General features: G+C 41.3%; 2 protein-coding genes and 1 long non-coding RNA gene across 5 annotated transcripts in view; 2 read left to right on the forward strand and 1 right to left on the reverse strand.

Annotated features, from left to right (window-relative positions):
- The window catches only part of slc8a3 (solute carrier family 8 member 3), a 118,815-nt gene extending 115,326 nt beyond the window's left edge, over window positions 1-3,489 (forward strand). For 2 of the 3 annotated variants that reach the window (XM_044375158.1, XM_044375159.1), the window contains 2 exons: window positions 119-388; window positions 2,135-3,489. In XM_044375158.1, the coding sequence (XP_044231093.1) occupies window positions 119-388; window positions 2,135-2,511 (647 nt within the window). In that variant the 3' untranslated portion in view covers window positions 2,512-3,489. The remainder of the gene's footprint in view (window positions 1-118; window positions 389-2,134) is intronic. The other variant, XR_006407389.1, reaches the window with a different exon arrangement.
- Window positions 3,490-5,995: 2,506 nt separating this feature from the next.
- Window positions 5,996-14,651, reverse strand: LOC122998329. The gene is made up of 3 exons (XR_006407392.1): window positions 14,034-14,651; window positions 13,500-13,630; window positions 5,996-6,074 (listed from the first exon to the last, which is right to left on the reverse strand). It is a non-coding gene; the product is annotated as an uncharacterized LOC122998329 (long non-coding RNA).
- Window positions 6,067-25,219, forward strand: map3k9 (mitogen-activated protein kinase kinase kinase 9). The gene is made up of 12 exons (XM_044375157.1): window positions 6,067-9,191; window positions 9,287-9,753; window positions 11,107-11,520; window positions 14,824-15,004; window positions 16,920-17,068; window positions 17,380-17,555; window positions 17,649-17,889; window positions 19,378-19,500; window positions 19,655-19,796; window positions 19,976-20,088; window positions 20,539-21,318; window positions 22,519-25,219. The coding sequence occupies exons 2-12, from the start codon at window positions 9,363-9,365 to the stop codon at window positions 22,971-22,973; spliced, it is 3,165 nt and encodes a 1,054-aa protein (XP_044231092.1). The 5' UTR covers window positions 6,067-9,191; window positions 9,287-9,362; the 3' UTR covers window positions 22,974-25,219.
- Window positions 25,220-25,242: the final 23 nt, after the last annotated feature.

Genomic DNA, 25,242 nt, shown 5'->3' on the forward strand with positions numbered 1-25,242 from the left:
TGCTTAAATCTATCCAACCTTTCACACACACCCCCGCCCGCCATCCCCCCCCCCCCCCCCCCCCCCCCCCCCCCCCCCCCCTTCCTCCCCCCCGCTCGGCCCCACTTCTAACCAGGAGATGAGGACGAAGAGGACACAGGAGAGGAACGGCTGCCGTCCTGTTTCGACTACGTCATGCACTTCCTCACTGTCTTCTGGAAGGTCCTGTTTGCTTGCGTCCCTCCCACAGACTACCTGAACGGCTGGGCCTGTTTCATCGTCTCCATCTTCATCATCGGTCTGCTCACGGCCGTCATCGGCGACCTGGCGTCTCACTTTGGCTGCACCATCGGCCTCAAGGACTCGGTCACTGCTGTGGTTTTTGTGGCGATTGGTACATCTGTGCCAGGTAAGTCCCAGAATAGGAAATTTTTGAAAAGGACGTGACATTTTCAATATGGACTCTAAAATTAAAGTTTTTTTTTATGTCAGTTAATGGATTATATGGCTCTACTATAGTCTGAGGAAATTCTATGACTTCATGAGCTTTTAGACCCTTTCAAAACAACAAACATGCTTTGTCATCAAGATGGCTGATATTCTTATTTCCTCCAAACTGACATTTTCACCCGGCGGGAACAATATGTCACCAAAAACTTTGACTGTGTCAGCCTTTTTGTTATTAAAGGTCTTATGTGCAACATTAATAAATCATTACTGCATTCATTTTGGGAAAAAAAAAGATATAAATATTGTGAACAAATGAGACCAGTGCACAGAAGACTGACGGCCTTCAAACAGCACTTTACTTTCTGAGAAACCTGCAGGAAATAGAAAATATGGAGAGTCACCTCCTGCGAGTTAATCTTCTTAAGGTAACTAAAAGATTTAGGGGGATAAGGTGAACGATAACAGTAATTGTGGGAGATGTAGTCTTTATTTTGGCAAACATTGACACTAACAATGTCACTTGTGCTGCATTCACACAATGTTGGCAAAGAACAGAAAAACCTCCAGTTATTCTCACCTGGGAGTGTTGATGCATTATTCTAAAATGGTTTTCCCCCTCACCGTTAACCTTTTTGTACGTTACATATTGGCAGCAGTTAATTAACAAACCGGATACAAACTAATGTCGTATAGCTCCTTTTTAATAAGCTGAATTGACTGTATTAGTGTTAATATTTGAATTCATTTCTGTGTAACTGCAAGTGATGGTGGCCTGCAGCCATTTTCACACAGGTTGTTGACACTTCTGTAGTTATTTTTCGCCAAGTGGGAGATATCCAGGCTGTCGGATATTCTCAGTATCTCTAACTCAGAATCACAACAAGGACACTGAATGTTTTTACCACTTGGCTGCTTATAATTATTATCTGTGTTTACAGAAATTGTAAGCTATCACTCTGGATGATTGATGAACTGATAGTGTGATAGTTAAAGCCCTTATGTGTTGAATTTTTATGTGATTGTGGCATCTTTTAATTTTTTTCTAATTCTGATGATGTAAGTTTTTGTTTGTATAAGAATGAGGCAACTCACTGTTTTGCTCTGTTGATGCTGCCACTTCATATCTCCAGAGCCAGAAATGTTTAATTCCTACAGATAGTGAGATTTAAAAGTGTTACACATCACACATTTGTATGTTTTACAAATGATGAAGTCAACGTATGTGTGTGTGCAACTCTTTGTATGCAGTGCTTATTTTTATAGGCTGTAGTTTTCCCTAACTTTATCAGACACACTTTTGACAAAGCTTGACAAAACTATGTTAACTAAAGTTTCACTTATTCACTTTTTCTGGAGCTTTCAGCTGTATCTCATGGACTTCATCAGCAGATGGAGTTTGCTCAGTCATCAACCAGGAGTTGGTAGATGACCCAAGAAATATCCAGGAAGATCATCCTTGAAGAGATTGAATTGTTATGATCTCATTCCCACATACAACCACCTGTTATCACATGACTGAAATACAACCTGTAATCATGTGACTAATATCCCATACTTAGGTCACATGATGACAACTGAGCAAACTCCATCTGCTGAAGTCAGATATGGTTGATTGATGATTGAACCTTTGTGCTTACATTTAAAATGATCTTTGACTGGTTTTAAACATTAAACCAGTAATGACACATGTCTTCTCTCTCCACAGACACCTTTGCCAGTAAGGTAGCAGCAGTTCAGGACACTTACGCGGACGCCTCTATTGGGAATGTGACCGGCAGCAACGCCGTCAACGTCTTCCTGGGAATCGGCGTAGCCTGGTCGGTGGCGGCCATCTACTGGCACATGAAAGGGAAGCCGTTTGTGGTGGAAGCCGGCTCGCTGGCCTTCTCTGTCACTCTCTTCACCATCTTCGCCTTCCTGGCAGTCTCGGTGCTGCTTTATCGGCGCCGGGCCCACATCGGAGGAGAACTGGGCGGGCCCCGGGGACACAGACTGGCCACGTCAGCCTTCTTGTTCAGCCTCTGGTTCCTTTACATCCTCTTCTCCAGTCTGGAGGCCTACTGTCATATAGAGGGCTTCTAAACAGAAAAGACTTGAGCGTGAGAGAATACAAACATACAGGGGTTTAAAGTACAACTTCAGAGGTAAAAGAGTGAATTTTCACTGTGGAATTTGGGTCAGTCTTGTATGGTGTGAACGGACAGGAGAGGTAAACCCGGGATTTTCCCAGACACCTCCCTCCCTCTCCCTCTCTCTCTCCCTCAACCCCTTCTGTAAGGATGCTTGGAGGTGCGTATCCTGCCCTCTAGTGCCGACAGGCCTGGCTATCGGAGAGCCATCCTGAGCCCATGCGAGTGTGCTTACAGTTGGGATTGGGTTACCACCGAGTCCAGAAGATGCCGAGGGGTGGTCCTGCATTCCACTGGAAGAGCCTGCAGTCTTATATCCGGAGAGAGTTGAGTTAATCAGAGGTCTATATTTTTCTCAACATCTGACGAGAATGACTTTTTTTAAAAAGTATTTTGGGGATAAAAATGCAAAAAATAAATAAAACAAAAAAACCACACACACACACACACGCACACACACACACACACATACATAAAAAGAGGAATCAAAGAACTATTTTCTGATCTACGTTAAGGAATAACAAAAAGATTATATCGTAAATGGAAATATGTTGTTGAGTGACAGTGGGATGGATTCATAGTATTTATTTTTATTTACATAGTTTCCTAAGGAGCACTGCAGTTCTCAGAAATCACACAAGCGAATAAGAAGAAGAAGAAGAAGAAGAAGAAGAAGAGGAGCGACAGTGGCAGTTCATACTGGCAGATGAGTCACCATTCAAACAGGCGAGGAGGAAGAGGCGGACACAGTGAACATGGTCAAACTGCCCTGAACATTACTTCCGTACTCTATATGTATCTATATATAATATATTTCCATATTTTCTGTATATTTTGAATATTTGTTTAAATGTGATCACCTTCTGCTTCTAACAACAGAGGATTGCTGTGGCTTAGGGGAGAAGGGAGGGGAGGGGTGGGGGGGTCAAACTATATACAGGAACGATGTCTTCACATTTCTAAGAGTTATGTATCTTGCCTAGGTAAAAGTATGACATTGTATTTTATTTACTGATATCTTGGTCTCACTCGAGTTTTCACCTTTTCAATCAGAAATCCAAAAAAAAAAAAAAAAAAAAAGAAAGAAAAAAAACGTGTTGCTGCAGAGATAAATTCAGAGGTATTTTTGTACTGTTCCTTCCATGCACTTTGCTGTATAGTTCTATTAATGGAGACTTCTACTTGTATATGTGCAAAAGGCCAACACTAAAAGGTGTCACTATGGACTGAACAGAGTGCCTGTGGAGGGAGAGGTGTTTGCTGCAGCTGCCCACACTGACCAGCTCTTCACTTTTGCAGCAAGGACGACTGAAGAGTTTCTTTTTAAAATGGTGCATAACCCTTTTTTTTTTTCTTTTTTTTTTTAAAGCTGCATTAATTTATTTTTTTTTGGCCACTTGAGGGCAGCAAAACAAACTGAAAACACAACATAATATCACCTTATAGAGAGCTGAGGTCCTGACATCACTTCCTGTCAAGGTGCCGTTCCACTAGCTTCCGTAACTCATTTCAGTATCATTTAGGGTTGTCTTCATAGGTCTTTCAGAAAAAGTGAAACATGTTCTTTACATCCTCTATCCTTAGACTGTCAATTCAAATAAGAAAAAATCCCTAAACTCCAGGGAGAAAATAGACGAAACCTCAGAATCTCTGCCAGGACGGACAGACATGCAATAGATGTTGTATGTACAGAATATAACAAGAAAGCAAAATTACAGAAATACAATGTGGACAAACACTGTAGACTGCAGCATTAGGTTGCTATTAGAAGTTGATACTTTTGTGATCTTAACTATGCTGAACAACACAAAAGCTCCCACAAAAACATTTACCAGCACAGTCGCTTACATCATCGTAACTTAGTTTCATCAATATAAAATTTTCTCTTCTGTCATTTCCCAAATGTTTATCTGTAATTTCTGAGGTTTAAAAACATCTACATCATTCAGCCTCCTCTATCCTGCTATTCTTACAGATGTCTCTGAACTCGCCTCGGCCCCCTGACTCGACTAGCTTCATTCTGTTAACGTGGTGAACCTGTGATGGTCTGGGGTTTATGGGAAATTTTGTTCATCACAGGCTGCTAAATTGTTAAATTAAAATATGAAATAATATTTCTAGATAAAAGTAACCAGTCAACATACTGTTGAGTGAAGTTATATTCCAAGATCAAGTCATTTGTACCCATTACAGATGTTAATGTGATTTTGTATTAGGTTTCCTCTTATAGGGAACAGAACCAATTAGTTCATGATTCACTTTGGTTCTCTCTAAAACATCCAGTAGACTCTGAGCAACATTAGCACTGATTTTGAGTTGTGTTTTTGTTCCCATGATAAATGTAGGTCCAATATTCACTCCCCTTTTAGCTTTCCAACAACTCCTGAGAACAATATGTGGCTCTTTAGCTGCTAGATGCTCAACTTTCTTCACCAGCTAGTTGCTCAGTTTGTCCGTCTACCATTTGGTGTTGGGCAGGTAGCTTTATTTATACAGCCCAAAGTTCCTACAGCAGGTTTTGTAGAGCTTTTTGAATGAAAACAGAGTTGGTGAGAGAAGCTTGCTGCCCAAAAACCAAAACAATGAGCTAAAAGAGCCTAAAAGGCTTTGTAAAGCTGAGGGTATCTGATAATTCTCTGTAGATTAATCACTACTATCAACACCTTTCACATTTGATTCATCATAAACATAAAAAAAATGTTGGCAAGGGCAGCTTTAAGCAAGTAAAATCTTTCTTTATGTGACATTATAGAAAATAAAGGTGACTCCATCCCTCAGAAATGTTGGTATTTTGTAGGCGATGCTTTTAAAAATGACTCAAAATTTGACATGGTTTTTCCATAACAACATTTGCTCTTGGTTATTATGTAAAGAGTGTGTGTCAGTGATTCTCATTTTGGATCGAAACTCTTCAGTGAATAAGCAGTGATAAGAGCCAATGGTGTGGGCGTCACAGCAGCAGGTCCCTCCAGGATGAAGCTGAAAGTAGCCTGTTATTGGTATTGAATGCTGTTTAACACACGACTGGTGCTTTGTTTTTAAAACAAGAGAAAAAAAAAAAATTACACGTCCGAAACTCCCAAGAGCAGCAGAATATGTTTATTACCTAATTTGCATAAAGTGTATGTTAGTATATAATCAGTCAGTTCTTGGCTAATTTAAAAATCACCCAAGAGATTACCAAAGAGGTGGGATGCAACATCTGTTTAAAAAAAATAACAAAAAATAAAAACTAAACTTTGAAAAAAAAAGAAGAAGAAAAAAAAAAGAAGTGACAGTGACACTGTATTTCCACAAGGGGGATGTCAATCTCCAGTCCCTGTGGTCGTTCCTTCTTCTGCTTAGCACTCCTCCTCCTCCTCCTCCTCTTCCTCTTCCTCCTCCTCCTCCTCCTCAGTGTTCTTCCTTTGTGGTGAGCAGTGTTGTAAATACGTCTCGTGGCTGAATCGGATGCTCCTCTCCTGGCCCTGGACCACACCTGCTCACCTCAGTCTGTCTCTATCTCTCTATGTCTCTCTTACACACACACACACACACACAAAAACACACATTCAGAGTAGAGCAATGGGTCCACTGCTGCACAAGAGGGTGGGCAGTTAGAGGGGCTGACTGTCCCCATTCAGAGGCAACACACAAAAAAAAAAAACACATTATGTACATAATTTTCAGTGTATGTTTACATAGGCACAGTACAGGTGTCCTGGGAGGGAAAAAGCATGTCAACACCAACTTTCACATCTCATCTACAGGTTACCTGCAGTCGCTTCATCTGAGCCAGTGTCAGTGAAAGTGTGAAGTTATTTTTATTTATTTTTGAGTCACTGGAGCTCATTTTGTCACCCCCTTTTTCCCCCCCCTTGTTAAAATCCTGCAACAGGAAATATTTTGTATATTTTGAGTTCAGCAGGTATTCATGATGACAAGGAAGTGCCAGTGTTCTAAAATTTTCTCTTTGCCTTTAGTGGCTACTTGTACTGTTTAGTTGGTTGTATTCTTGATTTTTATCTGCCGGGATGTTTTCGAGCTGAACAGTGTGTGTTTGTGTGCTGTGCATGTTGCCGTGCTGAAGCCAGGCTGTGTGTCCTCTTCGCACTACGTGTGCACAGGCGGGTTGTTGTTGTTGTTGGTCTTCACAAGGGCACGACGCTGAATTGGTTCTGTCATTTTTTTGTCTTAAAAAATACATGTCTTAATTCTGTGAAAGAAAAAAATATATATATATTTATCATACACATCACTTCTCAAGGCACAAGTCTTTTTTTTTTTTTTTTTTCATTCTCAGTCTGCAGGATTGGAAGTGAAATATGACCGTGATTGGACTTGTGGTTGATGATGTTTTAAGACACTGAGGAAAGCTTCACTGACGAGGTGAATACTGTTCTTTTAACTTTGTTTTTGTGTAACAGAAAAAAAAGAGGGGCACATTTTAATGGATGGGTATGTTTTCCTGGCCTGCAATGAGATGTCAAAAATAAAAAAAAGCAAATTTCCAAAGTTGACGGTGTTTTGAGATCAACCCGTTTTTTGTTCTTTTACTGTGGAATAAAAGCAGCTTTCTGGTTCATAAGCAAACGCTGGTTTTACTGATTTAAATCAAAGCTGTCGTTTTTTTAATTCTGCCTGTGTGTTGACTTCAAGTTAACTCATGTAAGTATGCATTTGTCACTGAGATAACTTTACATCAGACTTGATTATAGGGTTTTGAAAGGTGTTCACAAACAAATCATAATAATTCAACTCAAAGCGCAGTGAAAAAGCACAGGTGTGTCGTGTCGTCCCAGGCTGGACACGGACAGGATTCTGGACATTGACAAAATGAGAGATGCTTATTGGGAAATTAATTTTCTGTTTTTTCTTGTCTTCCTAATAGAAAGACAATGAAGCTCCATCTCATTAAGTCCAGAAGCCAAGTTAAAGGATAGTTTTGTCCCATTGAAAAGATATTTATTCACTACAGTCCTGTGTTTGGGATCTTATACATTTATAACAGTAATCTCCATGTATGTTTCTTGCACTTCGCTGCATAAAAGCCTCCAGGTTGTGTTTAGTCAGATCACATTTTGCTGGCTCTGTCTCTGTGTTTTTTTAAAACACATGATGTTAAAGTAGCCAAGAGCAGGCTACAGAGGAACTGCTTTGTTTACATTTTGCAAACCACAGAATATTACAAATTTAGATTTTGACTCATTTTCTCTACTCACTTCTACTCACTTTTTTTTTTGAAGCAGTGGTTGTACAAGCTGCAGAAAAGCTACTTTTGGGAGTATGGTAGCTTTTTAAAAATTATCTCCAGTGCTCTCAAATAAGAAAACAAAACAAACCTTCAGCTGTCACCTGTATGGAAGCCCATTGCTGCTAGAAAAAGAAAAGCTTAGATGAAAAGTTAGTCATGATTTAAAAACAAAACAAACAAAAAACACACTCACAGTAACTCAATATTGAAATGAAATAGTAAATCAACATTTTGACTTATTACATCATAATTAAAAGGTAGCGAGTCAAACTTTTTAGCTCAGAATTTTTGACTTAATAAGCCAAACTTGTAACTTTTTAGCTCATAATTGTTACTTAATAAGCCAAAATTTCAACTTTTAATCTCATTTCACTTGATTTACCATGGTCACTTTTTATTTTTTTAATCTTTTTTAATCATTATTATTATTCTGGCAGAAGTGGACTTCCGTATACATGTCATCTTGTCTGTCCCCATTTCCCCAAATGTAATATTTACCACCTCTGTAATTATACATTGACACCCACAAGCTTGGAGATTATATCCTGCATCAACACATGAATATAAACACTAGATGTGCAAACGGATCCTCGTGAAATGTGTCAGGAAATGAAGTGACAGTGGAGCCTTGATTGATGCTCGCTCTTGGTTGATTTCTCGCTCATACTCTTCTGCTCATTCCTCTTCACGCAGAATAAACATGTGAAATACTGTTATTGCATCTCCACTGTCTGTACAGTGTGTTTACCTGAAGCTGACCTCACACCTGCACTATATTCCTGATGTCTTACCACAAAACATTTAGGGTTTATTTTTCATTTTTCTATGAACAGGTTGGAATTTAATCAAGAAATTTGAGCATCTGTTTTAAACAAATGAGGGGAAATACTATTGGTGGAGTTTCTATCACTCACACATAAACACACATTCTCATCACATCACTAAAGTTATGGCAATTGTTCATTTGATTGTTGTTTGTGTTGACTGTTTTCTACTCCTTGCTATGAGTTTTTATTTCAGGGAATTATGCATGTAATTTAACCTTAAGTTGAAATATTTTATTATGTTTTGTTTATTTGTTCTTCTTTTGGTTGGGGGTCAATAACTAAATAAAGGAGACAATTTGAAGAAAAATAAAGGCTTCCTTGTTTGTGTTTGATTGGCATGGAGCAGGTTCACGCTATGATAAGGGTGACCAGCATTTGACGCTAAGAGGAGGGTGGGAAATAAACTGTTGCCGACGTGTCGGTGCACCAATAGGATGCCGGGGATGATTCGCACGTTGGCACAATTGGCTTAAAATAAAGACTACTGCGTCCGAGGAGTTTCAGCGGTGATTGGGTGTAGGATTGTGCATAGAAAATCACCAAGCTGACTTGTGTGTTTGATAGCAGCTATCGGTGAGTGAAAGGCAGACGATGCAGCAGAATGGTGCTTTCAGTTTACTGCAGTGTTTGTGTGCGGGATTAGCCGCTACTTAGCTTTGTGTGTGCAGACGCAGGAGCCAGCCAGCCAGCCGCGTCAGGTGGATGCGCCTGCAGTGATCCAGGTCGCCCCTATGGATCGCGTCCATGGATGTCTTCAAACCCGCTTTGGACAATAGTTTGAGTCCCAAGGCGAGCATTCCCTCATCGGAAGAAGCAGAGGCAGATGTTTTCCGCTGGCCGACACCGCAGAATGGCATCAGCGCCGCGCCGGATGCGGGACCCGCCGCGCCGGGCTTCTGGACCGCCGTGTTCGACTATGAGGCGACTGCGGACGACGAGCTCAGCCTGCGCAGGGGGGACCTGGTGGAGGTCCTGTCCAAGGACTCCCTGGTGTCGGGAGATGAGGGATGGTGGACCGGTATGATAGCAGACCGGGTTGGCATTTTCCCGTGTAATTATGTCAGCAAAGGGAATGGCATCCCGGAGGAAATACGGGACACCTCAGAGCAGCAGTACTCAGTGCCTCCTCTGCACCGTGAGTATCCCTATTGTGCTTCATGCCTGAGCAAATGAAATCAATGTGCTATCACTAAAACAGAGCACAGGGCTGTGGTGTCTTTCCTTGTCTTTTGTTAGAAGGCCAGAGAAAGCCACGTTGAGAGTGCTGTGTCATGGTAGGCGCAGTGCACTCCTGTTGGCCTAGAAAGAGAAGCATCCTCACAGCGGGCCAGCTTCAGGACCATTATTCATCACACTGCCTGTCAAACAAACAGCCAGCTGCGGTCAGTGATGCACCCCGCCTCGCTGCTCAAATTACAATGCACAATGTGCGCCGCATCCTCAGCAGAGAGAATGAATGATCAGAACTGGACACGTACCTGCAAGTGCTATACATGCAATATTATCATTAGATGTAGTAAGACATGCATTGGCTTGGTATGCATGTATTTTTATGGTGACTGGTAGTGTTTGCACCGAATTTGTGCTGCAAGATAGGAAAGAAATGTGTGCATCTGTTAAATTGTGCTTGCAGATAATAAAGCTTCTGCAGCTAAATGTGCAGCCAAGGCCTCACTAAGATAATGTAAGCAGAATCAGGCTATTGGACTGCACTGTGGAGCGAAAAGTGAAAGCACGCTTCCTTCTTATTTATATTTGGGCCGCGTGCCAAAAGGATGCTCTAAAACCTGTTTTCCCCCACTGATCACTACAAATGTTATACTTACGTTTGAGCATAAACAGGGTAGTAGAACTTAATTGCAGCATTTAAGACCTTAAGACCCAGATCAATCAGATCCCACTTCTTTGGGTGGAATACACCGTCTCGGCTGTCTTTGTTGGCTGTCTCAGTCTTTGTTAGCTTTCATCTGTTCATACTCAGAGGCAGCTGGCCTACTTTCACGTACCATCCCACCTGAAATATTCATCAAGGTCAGTCTGCTTAGTAGAGTGTTAGGAATCCACAACTACACAAATTTACAGCCAGAGCCCACAACGCAGACAAAGAGGCTCCTGTTCACATCATCACACACCTTTTAACTTTTAACACTCAGCGGGAAGCGTCGTCATCTTTTCAACCCGTCCTTCCTTCTTTGCTTCTTTTCCCGAACATCCGAGACAGATTTCAGGACAGATGCTCACCCTTGTGTAATAGCAGGAGGAATAGTTCCACCAGATGTATTTGGGGCAGCAGTGTGGCTTAGTGTTCTGAGAAAGCATCCTTCAAATAAATGACCTGGTTTTGAAATCCTTGTTAGCAAGCATTTCCCTTGCTGAGGAGTAAAACGGTGAATCCCTACCAGCTCCAGATGGGTTGACCCTGACCGATGTCCTTGGATGATTTCTTTGTCTCTCTAAGTCTCAACTTTGTCTTTATCTTTTCCTGCAGTCCTGGAGATTGATTTCTTAGAGCTGACTCTTGAGGAAATCATCGGGGTGGGCGGTTTTGGAAAAGTCTACCGTGCCATATGGCGGGGCTCAGAGGTGGCTGTGAAAGCAGCGCGACGAGACCCTGACGAGGACCCGGACCAGACTCTAGAGAGCGTCCGTCAGGAGGCGAAGCTCTTTGCCATGCTCAACCATCCCAACATCATGGGTCTGCTGGGGGTTTGTCTACAAGAGCCCAACCTGTGCCTGGTCATGGAGTTCGCTCGGGGCGGCCCCCTCAACCGGGCCCTCGCGGGGAAACGAATCCCTCCGTGCACGCTGGTGGATTGGGCCGTGCAGATCGCCCGGGGCATGCACTACCTCCACAGCCAGGCCATCGTCCCCATTATTCACCGGGATCTCAAGTCCAGCAACAGTAAGATTCCCTCGTTTTATGTTATTGCTGTCACATGGTTATAGTGTTTTCTGCAGTGTAAGAAAAACTTTTATCTCAGTTTTAGCTTGTTGCAAAATGATTATCTGATTAATGAATTATAGAGTTGCAATGTAGGGCTGCAGCTAACAATTACTATCATTATCGATTCATTTGTTTATTATTTTATCAGTGAATTGATTCATTGTTTGGTCTATAAAATGTCAGAATATAGTGACAAATACCTGTCACAGTTACCTTAATCCTAAAGTCACATCTTCAGATTACTTGTTTTGTCTGATCGACAGTATAAAACCAACCGATATTCAATTTGCAACAATATAAACAAAGAAAAGCAGCAAATCCTCACATTGGAGAAGCTGAAACCAGAGAATGTTTTCCTTGAGAAATGGCTTAAATGATTAATTGATTATCAAAGTAGTTGCTGATTAATTTCATGTTGATCAAATTGTTTCATCTCTAGTTGCAAATCTTTCTCTATTTTGCATCATTGTAGATTTATACTGGTTGTTTAGTCAGACATAAACAAGCTATTTAGCAACACCAGTCTGTTCTCTAGCAATTCCTGATGGCCATGATTAACTGATTGATCAATAATAACAATAATTGTCATTTCCAGCCCTAGTCCTTAGTGTCTTTAGTGTGTTTTTTGCACTACTGACACTACAGTAAGTGACTAAGGACTTTAATCGACTCTATCAGGAATCACAGATTTGCCATATCATCATATCATCAGGTCTGTGGTATCCTGTAATGGACCATAATATAATTATAGATGCTTATAAGCATCTCTTCTGTCTTTGAACACAAGTGCTTTTCTGTAGTGTGAAGCAGGATGAAAAGCCAGTAATGACAGGATCTTGAGAGGGAATGACTGTTTCACTGGTATCAATCTCTTAAAAAAATCTTGCTGTTAAAATATTGTATGAAATCAATTGATAATAATATATTACACTATGGTCAGTACATGCTAAAGTAGTTGTGATTTGCAGCAATAATAATTTGTTTGGACATTAGAGCAGAAAGGAAAAGTAGTTTGTATGTATGTTTGTGGAGCAATCGTAATCTTGCATTTTACCCTACTGGATCCCCTAAATCCCAAGCCTATTACCGAGGATTTGCCCAATGCTCTGCCCCAGCCTCCCTATTGGAGGTTACGGCGATATATACAACCGGCTTCTTGCCTGTGATTGGCCCGTTCGCCGGTGATCAGCTCAACCTCGTCACTTCCAGTAGGCTGTGTTAAGTGTTAAGTCAGTGTAACTAGTTGCCATCCAGGGCTCTGTGGGGAAAACCCATGTCCTCTTCTCACAGCGGGACAGTATGCCAACTGTCCTCCATTCCTGGCTCACGACCCCGTAGTTTGTTTCCAAAATTTTCCCCCAGCAGTGAAAGCGTTGACATCTTTTCATGTCGATTTGAGTTCACATCCTTTTGTATTTGTCTACTTTTACAAGCTGGGTTCCAAGTTTCAAATATATTTTACAGAAACTAGGACATATTTCAAATCTCTTTTACTTTTTTTGGTTAATTATCAGCAAACATTATCATACATATTATTTTCAACAAATATGATGTTCATATAAATGTTAATAAACAAGAACTTACCAACTTATAGGAATAGTTTGACATTTACTTGGATAAGAAGGTCGATACAGTGCTTATATCTGTCCGTTAAAATCCAACTGAAATTAAATTGTTTTTTTTATTGTCTGCTCTAGCATACATATCTGCTCTGCAATCTCTCATCCTGTGCTCTACTTTTAGAAAAAAATCAGAAACCAAAATATAGAAATTTATATTTTTAGATCTTATTAAGGGCGCCCTCTAGTTTTGTGTTAACAGGATGACGGAGTTAGTTATCCATCTACGAAGATGGAGAACTTGTTTCCAGTCAGTTAGCGGGCTAGATGACTGATTAGCTGCTCAGCTGCAGCACATTAAACAGCATGTGAACATACCTGCAAATGTCACTTCAGTCCACTTAGATGCTGGTTGGGGTTCTTACTCTTGAATACTCCTGCTGACAACACACTGTCTGCCAGTGACATGTAGCTACAGCACAGTGTCTCATAACACTGACGCAATACAGCTGAAACAAAAAGGAGCATTTCTGATATTTTCCACTTTTCTTCCTTAATAATAGAAAAATATTACCAATAGATTTAAAAAAGGGATGACAGACCAACATTGCCATCCACAGAGTGTGGCTAAAAACAAAATTTCTAACTCATTCACTTATTTCTCATTTAATTAATTTCAATCATGATCAATTAATCCAGAGCGGTTTTGTTTTGTATCTCTAAAAAAAAATCTCATCTCCACCCTTTCAACTGTCTCTGACTCCCTCCCTTTCACATAACATGCCATTTGGTAGATGCTCTTTTGCAAAAAGCACTATGCATTACGGTGAGTGCATACATTTGGAGCATGATATTGGCCCCTGGGGGGGGGGGGGGGGGGGGGGGATCGGCTGTGTTTATTTCATGTACTACCTCTCGAGCTACACAGGAGCAGGATTTCCTTAAGCCACATGTTTGGGTTTTTAGCTTCTTTTGGAAACTGCCTCTGTAGCATTAGAGCCACATGAGCAGCAGATGAAGGGGCGCTTGATGTGCACCGCAGCCTGTAGACACACCCTCTCCACTGGGCACAGCCACAGCAGATGGCCTGGCATTGTGGAGCTGAATGGGGGAGAGTGAGCATGTGGTTAGGAGAAGCACTGCTTTGCTTTAGCTTGTCAGGGAATGGGTTGTTTTTTAGTGCCTATTAGAGCAAATGGGCGTGTCGTAACGGTCTATTTTTGTAGTTTAACTGTAGTATCAGTGTTTGAGATGTTCCCTCATAAAAATACTAGTGAGATCGTTAGCATTGATCAAAGTCTGTGTTTTTCGTCTCTGCTTTCCTCTGTTGTAGTGTCTCACTGTTTCTTGGTTTCTCTGTTTGTTCTCTCTTTTTCTCTACTCTGCTTTTATCCTTCCAATCCTTTCATCATGGCCTCCCTCCAACCGCACCCTGTTATGTTCATCCATCATGTATCTAATTTTTGCACATGCATTGTTGTTTTTTTTTATCGTGTTCCTTATTGTGCTGCTGCTGAAACCTTTTACTTTGCCATCAACCCACCTGCCAATCTGCACGAATCCCCCTCCCCTCACTGCCCCCCTCCCCTCCCCTCACATCCTCCAAAAAAACGCCTTCCCATCCTCCAATCGAAATCCCCTCATCACTTCCCGCTCTACCATGACCGTCCCCCTCCTGGATGACCCGTATATCCGCCTCCAGTCCTGATCCTTGAGAGGGTTGAGATGGAAGACCTCAGCAACAAGACCCTGAAGATCACCGACTTTGGCCTGGCTCGAGAGTGGCACCGCACCACCAAGATGAGCGCAGCTGGCACTTACGCCTGGATGGCTCCCGAAGTCATCCGCTCGTCCACGTTCTCCAAGGGTAGCGACGTTTGGAGGTGGGCAGAGGAGGAATTTATGCAGCCGTCAAACCGCATCCAAGTTGTAACAGCAATCTGACAACGGAGCCAGGAAGAGAAACAGTTTATCCACCATGCACCAAAAAAAAAAAAAAAAAAAAAGTTCAGCTCTGGCAGCAGTTGCCATAGTAACAGAGCACATACTGACACATGGGAACAAAATATAGTGTTTATGAGATGGGTACAAAACTGGAGAAGACTAAAAAGTATGTAGAACTATAAATATACATTCAAAATTAACTTTATGGACTCATGCAGCATGAAAAGTCATTACAGAGGATCTTGTGCGCTTCACTTTAACATTGACTCAACACAGTCAGATACAATGCAGTTTTCATGCATGTTGTTTGTCTCTTTCGAGATTCAAAGGCTGTATTTGTCAAAAGCTCCTACAGGTGGCATACTCTTCTTGAGGCTATAATATAATATATTAGATTTAAAGTAAAAAATAAGAAATAGAAAATAAGAAAAAGAAATAAGGATATTAGGGATACATATTCAAAGATTTAAAAAGTAATAAAAGCATTAAAATACTGAGGTGTTTAATAGCCTGGTGTGCAGGTGGGGTGTTCAGTTTTTCATATATAAAAATGTAAAATGTTCCTATGCTACAGTTGTAAGGCACTCTATTGCATGTATGCAAATATTCAGGTTACTCAGATTTGATGTGATCATAGAGATTTTATATGTTAAAGATTTGCTCATTTGTTATTACTGCAGATGCTTTAGACAAGTTAAGAACACTGGAGCCAAACAGCCTTTACTCTGCATATGAACCATATATGCTAATAATATATTGAGCAATTTTATATGTAATCATTTGGACAGTCTTGCTGTAAGATCACAGTAAAGCTCAGCTTGAATGTACGATTCATTTTCACAATGCAATGATGCTACAAGATTAATAATTTGTCTGCTTGAGTGCCATGCGTCATTCTCATTGTCATTCTGTGCCAGTCTGCCATTTTGCAGCAGCGTTAACTGTCCGGCTCAGCTATCCCCGACTGAATGTGGGGTTTTCTCCTAAAACAGGATTAAAGTGTGATCAGTGTGAGAGCCAAGAGAAGGCAGCGAGTATTATAACCGCAATGATAGAAAGACAAACGTCTCCTAGAGTGCCAGCCGGGGAGGGGATTACTCTGGCTCTCTAATCAATACATGTATGCAGGTGTAGAATAAACTTTGCTAAATTATTTTAATAGTTTGTAATTACCATATTAGTGGAGTTTCCATAAGATAACACGATTGGCACCAGGAGGTGTAGACAGTCACATTAGAGGATCTGAAAGTTTAATTTATGTAGATGATAAGAGTTATTTCCAAATGCAGGTGTGTTAACAGCCATAATCTACCTGCCACGATAGAATAACCCACCGTACACAATCTGTAACACTCATTAACTTCATATTTGTTTGATTTGTTGGTCATTTACCTGCAGCTCATTAGTGTGTGTTCTTGACATTAGTCACATGGATCTGTCAGCTGCTGCGCTACTCTGTTGACATTTCTCTATTTTTATTGTGAACTTTTCTGTCTCACGTCAGTATTTACATTGAGTAGAGTGTAAAATAGTGCCGTTCTAATCCCTTTTTGACATTAATTCAAATAAAGTAGGTTTACTGAACATTCACACTCTCTTACAGCAAACATCCTGCTTGACATTCATATATTCATACACACATTTATCTTTATAACCAGATTGTTAGAAACGATGCTGTAAGTGACTTTGCGCTTATATCAAGCTCCTTATCTCCGGAGGATTTTGTAGCATTAACGGTGTAAAACTTAATAGGAGCACATTATTTGAAGGTTTATATCTGAAGTGTATTTATGAAAATTCAGAGATAAACTCGTGACCTTTTTGTTTTCTCTTGTTTTTTTCTTTTCAATGAAGTTACGGCGTACTGTTGTGGGAGCTGCTGACGGGAGAGGTTCCGTTTCGGGGTATCGACGGTCTCGCGGTGGCTTACGGAGTGGCAATGAACAAGCTGGCTTTGCCCATTCCCACGACTTGTCCTGAGCCATTTGCACGTCTTATGGAGGGTAAGACAGAAAATTATATATATCTCCTGCTCAGTAGCAGTTATTATCCTCCACATTATGTACAAGTTATCATTATTATTGTTGCAGGACTGTTTCCAAGAGAAAAATATGTATTATTATTGCATTTATTATTAAAAATGGGATGAATGACCATGAGATTCACATGTGAAATATAACCGAGAAGCATCAAATAAACAAACAGAATACATCATCTCATTATCACTGGAAACATTTTGAAGGGCAAAAATGATTTTTTGCCTGCAGCACCCTTTGCCAAAGTTGTTGAGTCTGTTTTTCATCTTTTGCCAAAGACTGCTGGAGCCCAGACTCTCACTTCCGGCCGCACTTCACAACTATTTTAGACCAGCTGACCGCCATCGAGGAGTCAGGCTTTTTTGAGATGCCAGCAGAGTCCTTCCACTCTCTGCAGGATGACTGGAAACTGGAAATACAGGATATGTTTGATCAACTGAGGACCAAGGAGAAGGTAAAGAGGGGAGGTTTTATGGCTGGGATTTGTGTTCTGCTATTTAATAAGTGTCATTGGTTATTTCACCTCTTCATTTCGGATCCCCCTCAGGAGCTGCGATCGTGGGAGGAAGAGCTGACCCAAGCGGCGCTGCAGCAGAAGTGCCAGGAGGAGGCGTTAAGGAGGCGCGAGCAGGAATTAGCGGAGCGGGAGATCCACATCCTAGAGAGAGAGCTCAACATCATGATTCACCAGCTCTACCAGGAAAAGCCTCACGTGGAGAGCAGACAGGGCAAGTTCCGACGCAACCGCCTAAAACTCAAGGACGGGAACAGGATCAGCTTGCCTTCAGGTACCGCAAACAAACTGTTGTGCTGCAGAGTCCGTCAAAGGATGTGAGCTTTCACGTTGAGTTAAAGTTAGATGTGAGATATCTTGTCTTTAGTAGATACATTTTTCTAGACTCTTTACACAGCATGCCACTCCCTGCTTGACCCATTATTTTCATATTACTTATTATTTTTCCCCAATATATTGTCACATCATCAATATCACGGAAATGATTGAAAAATATTGTTACGTTTGGTCTTTACATTATCGTCAAGCTCTTTAAGTACATTAAGTTTTCACCCACCACACTTGTCACTCATGTTATACAGGAAAAAATATAATGTGTTTGACACGTTTAGCTTTGTTGTGTCTAGAGCTGCAATGATTAGTCGATGAATTGATTAGTCAATCCACAGAAAATTGATTGGTAACTATGATGATAATTGATTTGTTTTGAGTCATTTTTTAAGAAAAAATGTTAAAATTCTCTGGCTCCAGTTTCTTAAAAGAGAATATTTTCTGGTCTCTTCAGTCCTCTGACAGTAAACTGAATATGAAAAAACAGACATTTTAGGTTGCATCTTGGGATTTTGTGAAATTTTTCACCATTTTTTATCAAACAACTAACTGATTAATCGATAAAATAATTGACAGATTACTTGATTAATCATTGGTAGTTGCAGCCCTAGTTGTGTCTTTTCATCCTGATTGCTATTGCCATGACTTGTTACACTGGAGACTTCTGCATTAACATACAAAGTCACTTACAATAATGTATAATGTATAATTCAGTCAGGAACACTCTCGTCATAGTTTAAACCATTTATTGCAACAAATGGAAATACAATTTTACTTGGTGCTGACGGCTCCGCTCTAAGATACTCCCCGGATTAGACGAGCAGCATGCTAAGCTAAACCAGGGAGCGCAATGCAGAAACCCCCCCCCCCGGGGTATACAGGAGTGAGCCCAAAGCAAGATATTTGAATTCCAGACTACCTTCGAGCCATGTTAAGAATCTTAACCAAAAAGGTGGAGGTAAAGCTTTGCCAGCAGCAGCGTAGTGTGGCAACACTGGGAGAGCAGGGATCAGTGTATGAGGGAGTCATATTTAAATGGACTGCCTTGTTGAGAGAATGGCTGTGATTGGTGTGTGACTGATTACAGCTGGTTCATATGACGTCCATGAACTAACGCAGTGCTTCATTTATTGGTATTTTACTGCCAAGTTACATAGCAGCTTGAAAATGTTCAGTGTTGGTTAGCTTAGATCTGTGAACATCTGATTCCTTGTTCTTACCTAATCTTCGTTGGAAGCTCAAACAAAGGAAAAAAGGAGGGGTGCCATTAAATGCAGACAAGTGTGAAAATTAAAAAATGCAAAATTTGTGTGCAAATACAGGTGTATAAAGGTACAGTACAGCTACTCTGGATTGCATGGCGTCTCAAGCTTTGGCGCTCTTCCTCAGGCCGCATCGAAGCTAATACGTGTTTTTTGAAATCTTTATTTAGATTTTCAGCACAAAATCACAGTGCAGGCGTCGCCCTCTCATGATCGGCGCAGGAGTTTGCTCAGCAGCAGTTCCAGCCCTCCGAACAGTCCACAGATGCTGCCCCGCCTAAGAGCCATACAGCGTAAGAACCATAAGCATCTTATTATTACCATTGAGCACATAATTTGTGCCATCTTTCAAGATTGTTAATTCATTATAAACTATTTAATGTTAATGTTGAAACCCTCGCTGTCACTTCTCTTAATGTGTTCCTTTTAAAACGTCTCGTTGTGCAGTCACTCCAGCGGAGGGGTGTACAGCCTGGGGTCGCTGCACAGGGTTTCAGCAGGATGAAGAGGAGATGGAGAGGAAGGGGTCCAGGAAGAAGGGCAGATCTCGCGGGGGTGGCCCTCACAGGGAGCACAGTGCTGATGCCAGGTGAGGGGACTGAAGCAAGGATCTACCTCAATTCAGTTAATTGGGATTTTTACTCTAGAAATAGTGCTTAACTACCAAATAACATACAGTATGTGTTTTAAAATGTTGTTTTTAAATATAAAAAGTCAACATTTGTGCCTGTTTTTCATTATTCTGTCTTTATCTTTTCTTTCTGAAAGTGTGAAACCTCCCCATGAGGGGAGCAGGCAGCGGTCCTGCAGCGCCCCGAACCTTCGCAGATCCCCGAGACACAGTCCAGCAGTGCCTGGAGTGCCGAGCCTGGTGGAGATGGGTAAGCAGAACCACCTCAGCAGATATATTTTGTCAGGCATATGAACACTCAGCATGATAATACAGAGAACAGCTGTAACGTAAAGGTTAAAATAGGGGCAGACTGGCAGGGAAAACATGGAAGAGAAAAGTGAGTGACTAAGATTTTTCACTCCCACATTGCTCTTAGTGGTTAAGCTGGGAAATTCACAGATGTCCATGTTTGCAACTGTATGAATGTAAACAGGCTGTTGCTGAAAAAGGTTCATGCACACTCAGCAAACCATGTGTGGAGGGATGGAATTCAAGTAACAATGTCACAGTAGGCCTCAAGCTGCTTCATGTTTTTGAGGGATGAACAATGCAGCATGAACTGTGTGTATGCAGTTGTGTTTTACATGTATTTGTTTCAGTTTACAAGATTTATAAGACAACCACAGTGATATTAGCCTGTAAATGATGCTGTTTTCAGAAAATGAGGACTGCTGCTTCACTACTGAGCCAGGAGCAGCCTCTGGTCAGTCCTACCTCTGCATCCCCTTCCACAAAGAGGGCCACACAGCTGCTGCTGCTGCTGATGGTGACGATGGAGATGAGTACTGCCCCAGCGGCCAGGTGCCGGCAACACCGCCGTGCAGGAAAAGCCCAGGAGGTGGTCGGCGCTCTGAGCTGGTCCTGCTGGGCTGCGGAGCTCTGCTGGCAGCCGTCGGACTGGGCTGCAACCTGCTAACTTTGGCTCAACCGGAAGAGAGCATCAAAACACGATGGGAGAGCTTCTTCCACAGAACGGGGGGCCAAAGGCGGAGCACCAGCCCTACAACTCGCAGACTGTTCAGGCGGGAAAGCCCATTGAAACCCTCAGTACCCTCATTACCTGAGCGAGGTTTGCCCTCCTCTTATACGCTGCTGTCCTTATCATCAGTGTCAGACTGCAACTCCACCCGCTCACTGCTGCGCCCTGACAGCGAAGAGTTGTTAGTCTGTCGCCCTGCTTCCCCGCCCGCACAGCATCCCGTCCCAACTCCTGTCTTGAGGCATCATGGCGTCCAAACCCCAGTCAACCCGCTGGTCAACACCCACCTTGAGAGTTTCAAGCGTAACCCCCGCCAGTCTCTCACGCCCACACACATACCCTCCGCCGCAAGTTCGTCACGTAGCTTGCGTCGAACGCCGTCAGATGGAGCCATCAAGAAGAGCAGCCCTCCTCATAATCTTGAACCACTGCCAGAAAAGAAAGCACTGGAGAACACAGGTAATGTCTTTTTTTAAACCCTTTTGTTATGGGGTTTTGCAGGATTATATTTGTATCAAAGACAAATATAATTGCCATTTATAATGTTCCATCAAGGGACAAAAGTAACATCTTGAATGTGTCTCTTTAATATCCTAGATATATAGTTGCATTGCATTTGAATCGTGGGTTTTGATTCTTATTATGACCTGCTAAGGGACTGCAGATGAAAATGAGCTTTAAGCTAACTCTGGTATATATTTATGTTTAATATTTTACATGGTCACTTACATTATTAAACATTTTAAACATCACATTAAACATTTTAATGTTCACAGTTTAATTTTCAGGGTGAAACAGTAACAAAGAAAACCAAAACTCTCTAATGACCCAAATGGTTTAGTGTTTGGTGGCAAAACACTCAAATATTCAGCCCTTAACAAAAAAGAAGAGATAATGTATCAAGGCTAAGGGTTTACAGATATGCTAGCAGCTCTATGCTTTGAGCTAAAAGCTAACATCAGCGTGCTAACACGCTCACAATGACAATGCTAATATGCTGATGTTTAGCAGGTATAATGTGAAACCATATTCACCATTTTAGTTTAGCATTCTAGCATGCTAACATTTGCTTATTAGCACCTGAGACTGACAGATATGTCATTAGTTTTGCAGGTATTTGGCCATACACCTTTGGCATTTTGGCCTGATGATGGCACTAGATGAAAAGTGCACCAAAGTTATCATAAATCATTCTGGGGAGAACACAATTTTCTGTAGCAAATTTCATAGCAATCCATCCAATATTGAGACATTTTGTTCAAAACTACAAATGTCAATCTCATGATGGCGTCTGTAAAAAAAAAAAAAAAAAGCATCTGTAAACAATGCCACAGAGAGACATCCAGTAGTTTCTGAGATATTTCACTCTGGACCAAAGTGGTGGACTGACTGACATTGCCATCCTTACTGCCACACTGCTAACATGGCTAAAAATAACTTAAATGTAGCCGTGTCTTTTATTGCTGTGAGAAGAGCGAAGCCTCCATCACTTTTGCAGTGGACAACATTATTGGCAAATACCCATTAATTACTTAAATGTTTACACTGGCATGAAAACAGCCAACCAAACTATTGGTCTTATCTAGTGAAATTTAGTCTGGAATTATTAAATCATCAGTTTGTGCCTAATTGTCCTCTTTCTTACTCCTTTTGCAACAGGTGGTTTTAGAGGACTAAAAGAAGACTTTTCTGAAGTTCCCCGGCTCCCAGATCCAAATGTGGTGTTCCCCCCAACACCTCGACGTCGTTGTGCCCCTGAACGCCCCAAAACTCTAGACTTTGTAGCTCGGCCTCGGCCTTCACCACGAGCACGCTGTGACGTGTTTTGGGGGGAAGCGAAGCCTCGGGGAAACGGACAGACTCTGGGTAATGGTGAATCCCCGGCCCACACCTCTAGCACAGAGACTCCACCCACTGTAGAGTTTGGGAGAGACCCCGCAGTGCTGCCCACCCCCATGGAGGCCCCGACACCTTACTCCCCCCGCAGGAACGAAAACCTGTTGGATCAGCTAGACGAGGGACAGTGCCGGGACGGAACCATCCCCCTCTGCAGACCGGAAATCAGCTTTCCCAAAGACTCACCTTATCGCTACAGACCTGGATTCTGGTCCTAGCTTTGTCCCATGTGCATACAGCCTCAGCCCTTCACTGGTCCAACACAAGGAGGGGAGTGTCCCTGGTATAAGCCTTTGGATTGTTAAAGGTGTGGGTCAATCAGTACTTACAAATTGTTCTCTGAAACTGTTTTAAGCTTTAATCAGTACTTGAATGGAGGTGGTTCAACTTTGCCCATCTACAGTATTGTCACCTAAATCACAGGAAGACATGCAAAATTGACTTTCATGTACTTGCTGTGAATACTTTACCTCTCTGTGTTGCCATTTGTGGTAAAAAATCCTCCAATTTGGCATCTAAAAACTGCTAAAACAAACCTCGGAAATTATTTTAAAATATGACTTGACCCAGGCGTGGTTAAGAAACGGAGAATAATCTTTTAGCTTTGATTCCTCTCACCTACAGAAACCCTGTCATTTAAGATGTTCCCTGGGGAATAAATAGATGTAATGGTTCGACTGTAATCGTATGTGTTATGAAGAAAAGCATTGACAGTATCACAAAGCTTTACATACTTTTCTTAATTTTAAGCTTGAGTTAAAGATTGTGCATTTAATGAAGTGCACTTTTGGAAAGCATCATGAATGTAAAGCTTCAGGTTTTTTTCCATTGTCAAAAAAAAACAACAAAAAAAACAAAACAATTTACACGCTGTCTCTGATTTTTTTGTAATTCGTCTGCAAAAGCATTGTGTTATTTGAATGCATCTGTGTATCTCATTCTCCTGTGCTAGTGGCTGGATGCATTCCTGTTTTTTGTACTGAGAACCTGTCATCACCAATCACCTCTACAGAGAAATATTCCGGGGACGGGGGACGCTGTTGTATAATATGAGCACTGTTTTGCATAATCAGCCCACAGTCTCGAAACAGTGCCAGTACAATGATGTCTGACATCGTTTCGAGCTCTGTACGATGATCTGTACCATAAAGAAGAATGTCACTACTGCTTGACTCGGACTGGGTTTGAATTGGGATCGATTGTTTTCCCCCGTCAGAGCAGCTCGTTCGGATCCCGACCCACCACAGTTGAGAAACAAATTCTCAAACAAAACAAAAAAAGGGAACTTTGTATTTGTAACTCTGTAAATTGTCTGCCTCATAAATTGTTGATCAAGATGGAATGAGGGATGTATGTCTTAGGTGATGTAAGCGACAAAGTGCATGAGTTTTGAATGGCAAACACGTGAAGCAGGCCCTGGTGGCATGTGGAAGTTCATTCCTGATTATGATTTGTATTTCTATTTATTTATTTAATGTTATTTATTCTTTAATTTATCTGATGGTTTTATTTTTTTAATTTTATTGCATTTGCCTTGATTTTTTTGACACTGTTTACTGCAGTTCATGAGAGTTTAATGTGGCTTCCGACAAAATGCGTTCATTTATTTTTTGTCCTCGTGTTTATTTCATGGTTTTGTTTTGTTTGTTTTTTTTCTGTTTCAGAGTATTTTAAATTATCTTCAGGTTTTGTTTTGGGTTTGTTTGTTTCTTTTTTGGTTTTCCATCTGCTTTCATAAGGGTACAGGTAGTTTCAATCCAACTCGGGAACTGCAGTTGAAACAAACAGATTAATCAATAATGAAAATAGTCATTAATTGCAGCTCTAATTTATAATAACAGTCAACTGGTTTGTGCACATTGCTTACATTTTGTTTCCACATTTTACATGCGTTTGTCTCAGCCAGACTGAGGTTAAATATTATTTTCAAGTAATTTTTACTGTTTATTTTCACCTGCTAGACAGTACAATTCACAATATTAGGAAATATTTAAAGGGGAAATTACTGCTGTCAGCTGTTGGTAAATGAACAACCTAGCAGGTAAAAAAACAAAGAATTATTTGAAAATAATAAATAGAAACACTATCTGACTCGGGTCTTAATGCCTGTTCCTCTCAGTTCTTTTTCAAATATCAAGTGGCCTCTCAGCCTGGAGTACTGCATCCACTGAGACTTGATCTCTCTTTAACCGAAGAGTGACCTGATGTTCATGCAAATGTGAATGCTTTCTGCCTGAGGACTGTGCGGAATGTGATCATGCTTGATGTACACGGTATCTCAACTAAGGGTGATAGTTGAAGGTATAGCCAAGGTGTCATTATCTGTTTGAAATGTTACCACGAATAAGCTGATCTTACTGTCGCTGATGGACATTGTTTCAGGTTGGAAACAATACTGTTATTGACTGACTTGTATTTGCACTGGAACACACTGATTTGAGTAAAATCATAGTAAACAATCCAACCAGATCGCCATTTCTTCTCTGT

Source organism: Thunnus albacares, chromosome 15 (assembly GCF_914725855.1).
Source record: "Thunnus albacares chromosome 15, fThuAlb1.1, whole genome shotgun sequence".
NCBI lineage: Eukaryota > Metazoa > Chordata > Actinopteri > Scombriformes > Scombridae > Thunnus > Thunnus albacares.

Bases quoted from the DNA above. Each gene is read 5' to 3' on its own strand.
- map3k9 (XM_044375157.1), top strand. From the start codon at position 9,363: ATGGATGTCTTCAAACCCGCTTTGGACAATAGTTTGAGTCCCAAGGCG. The intron at 9,754-11,106 runs GTGAGTATCCCT...CTTTTCCTGCAG, and splicing joins CTCAGTGCCTCCTCTGCACC to TCCTGGAGATTGATTTCTTA. The intron at 17,069-17,379 runs GTAAGACAGAAA...CTTTTGCCAAAG, and splicing joins ATTTGCACGTCTTATGGAGG to ACTGCTGGAGCCCAGACTCT.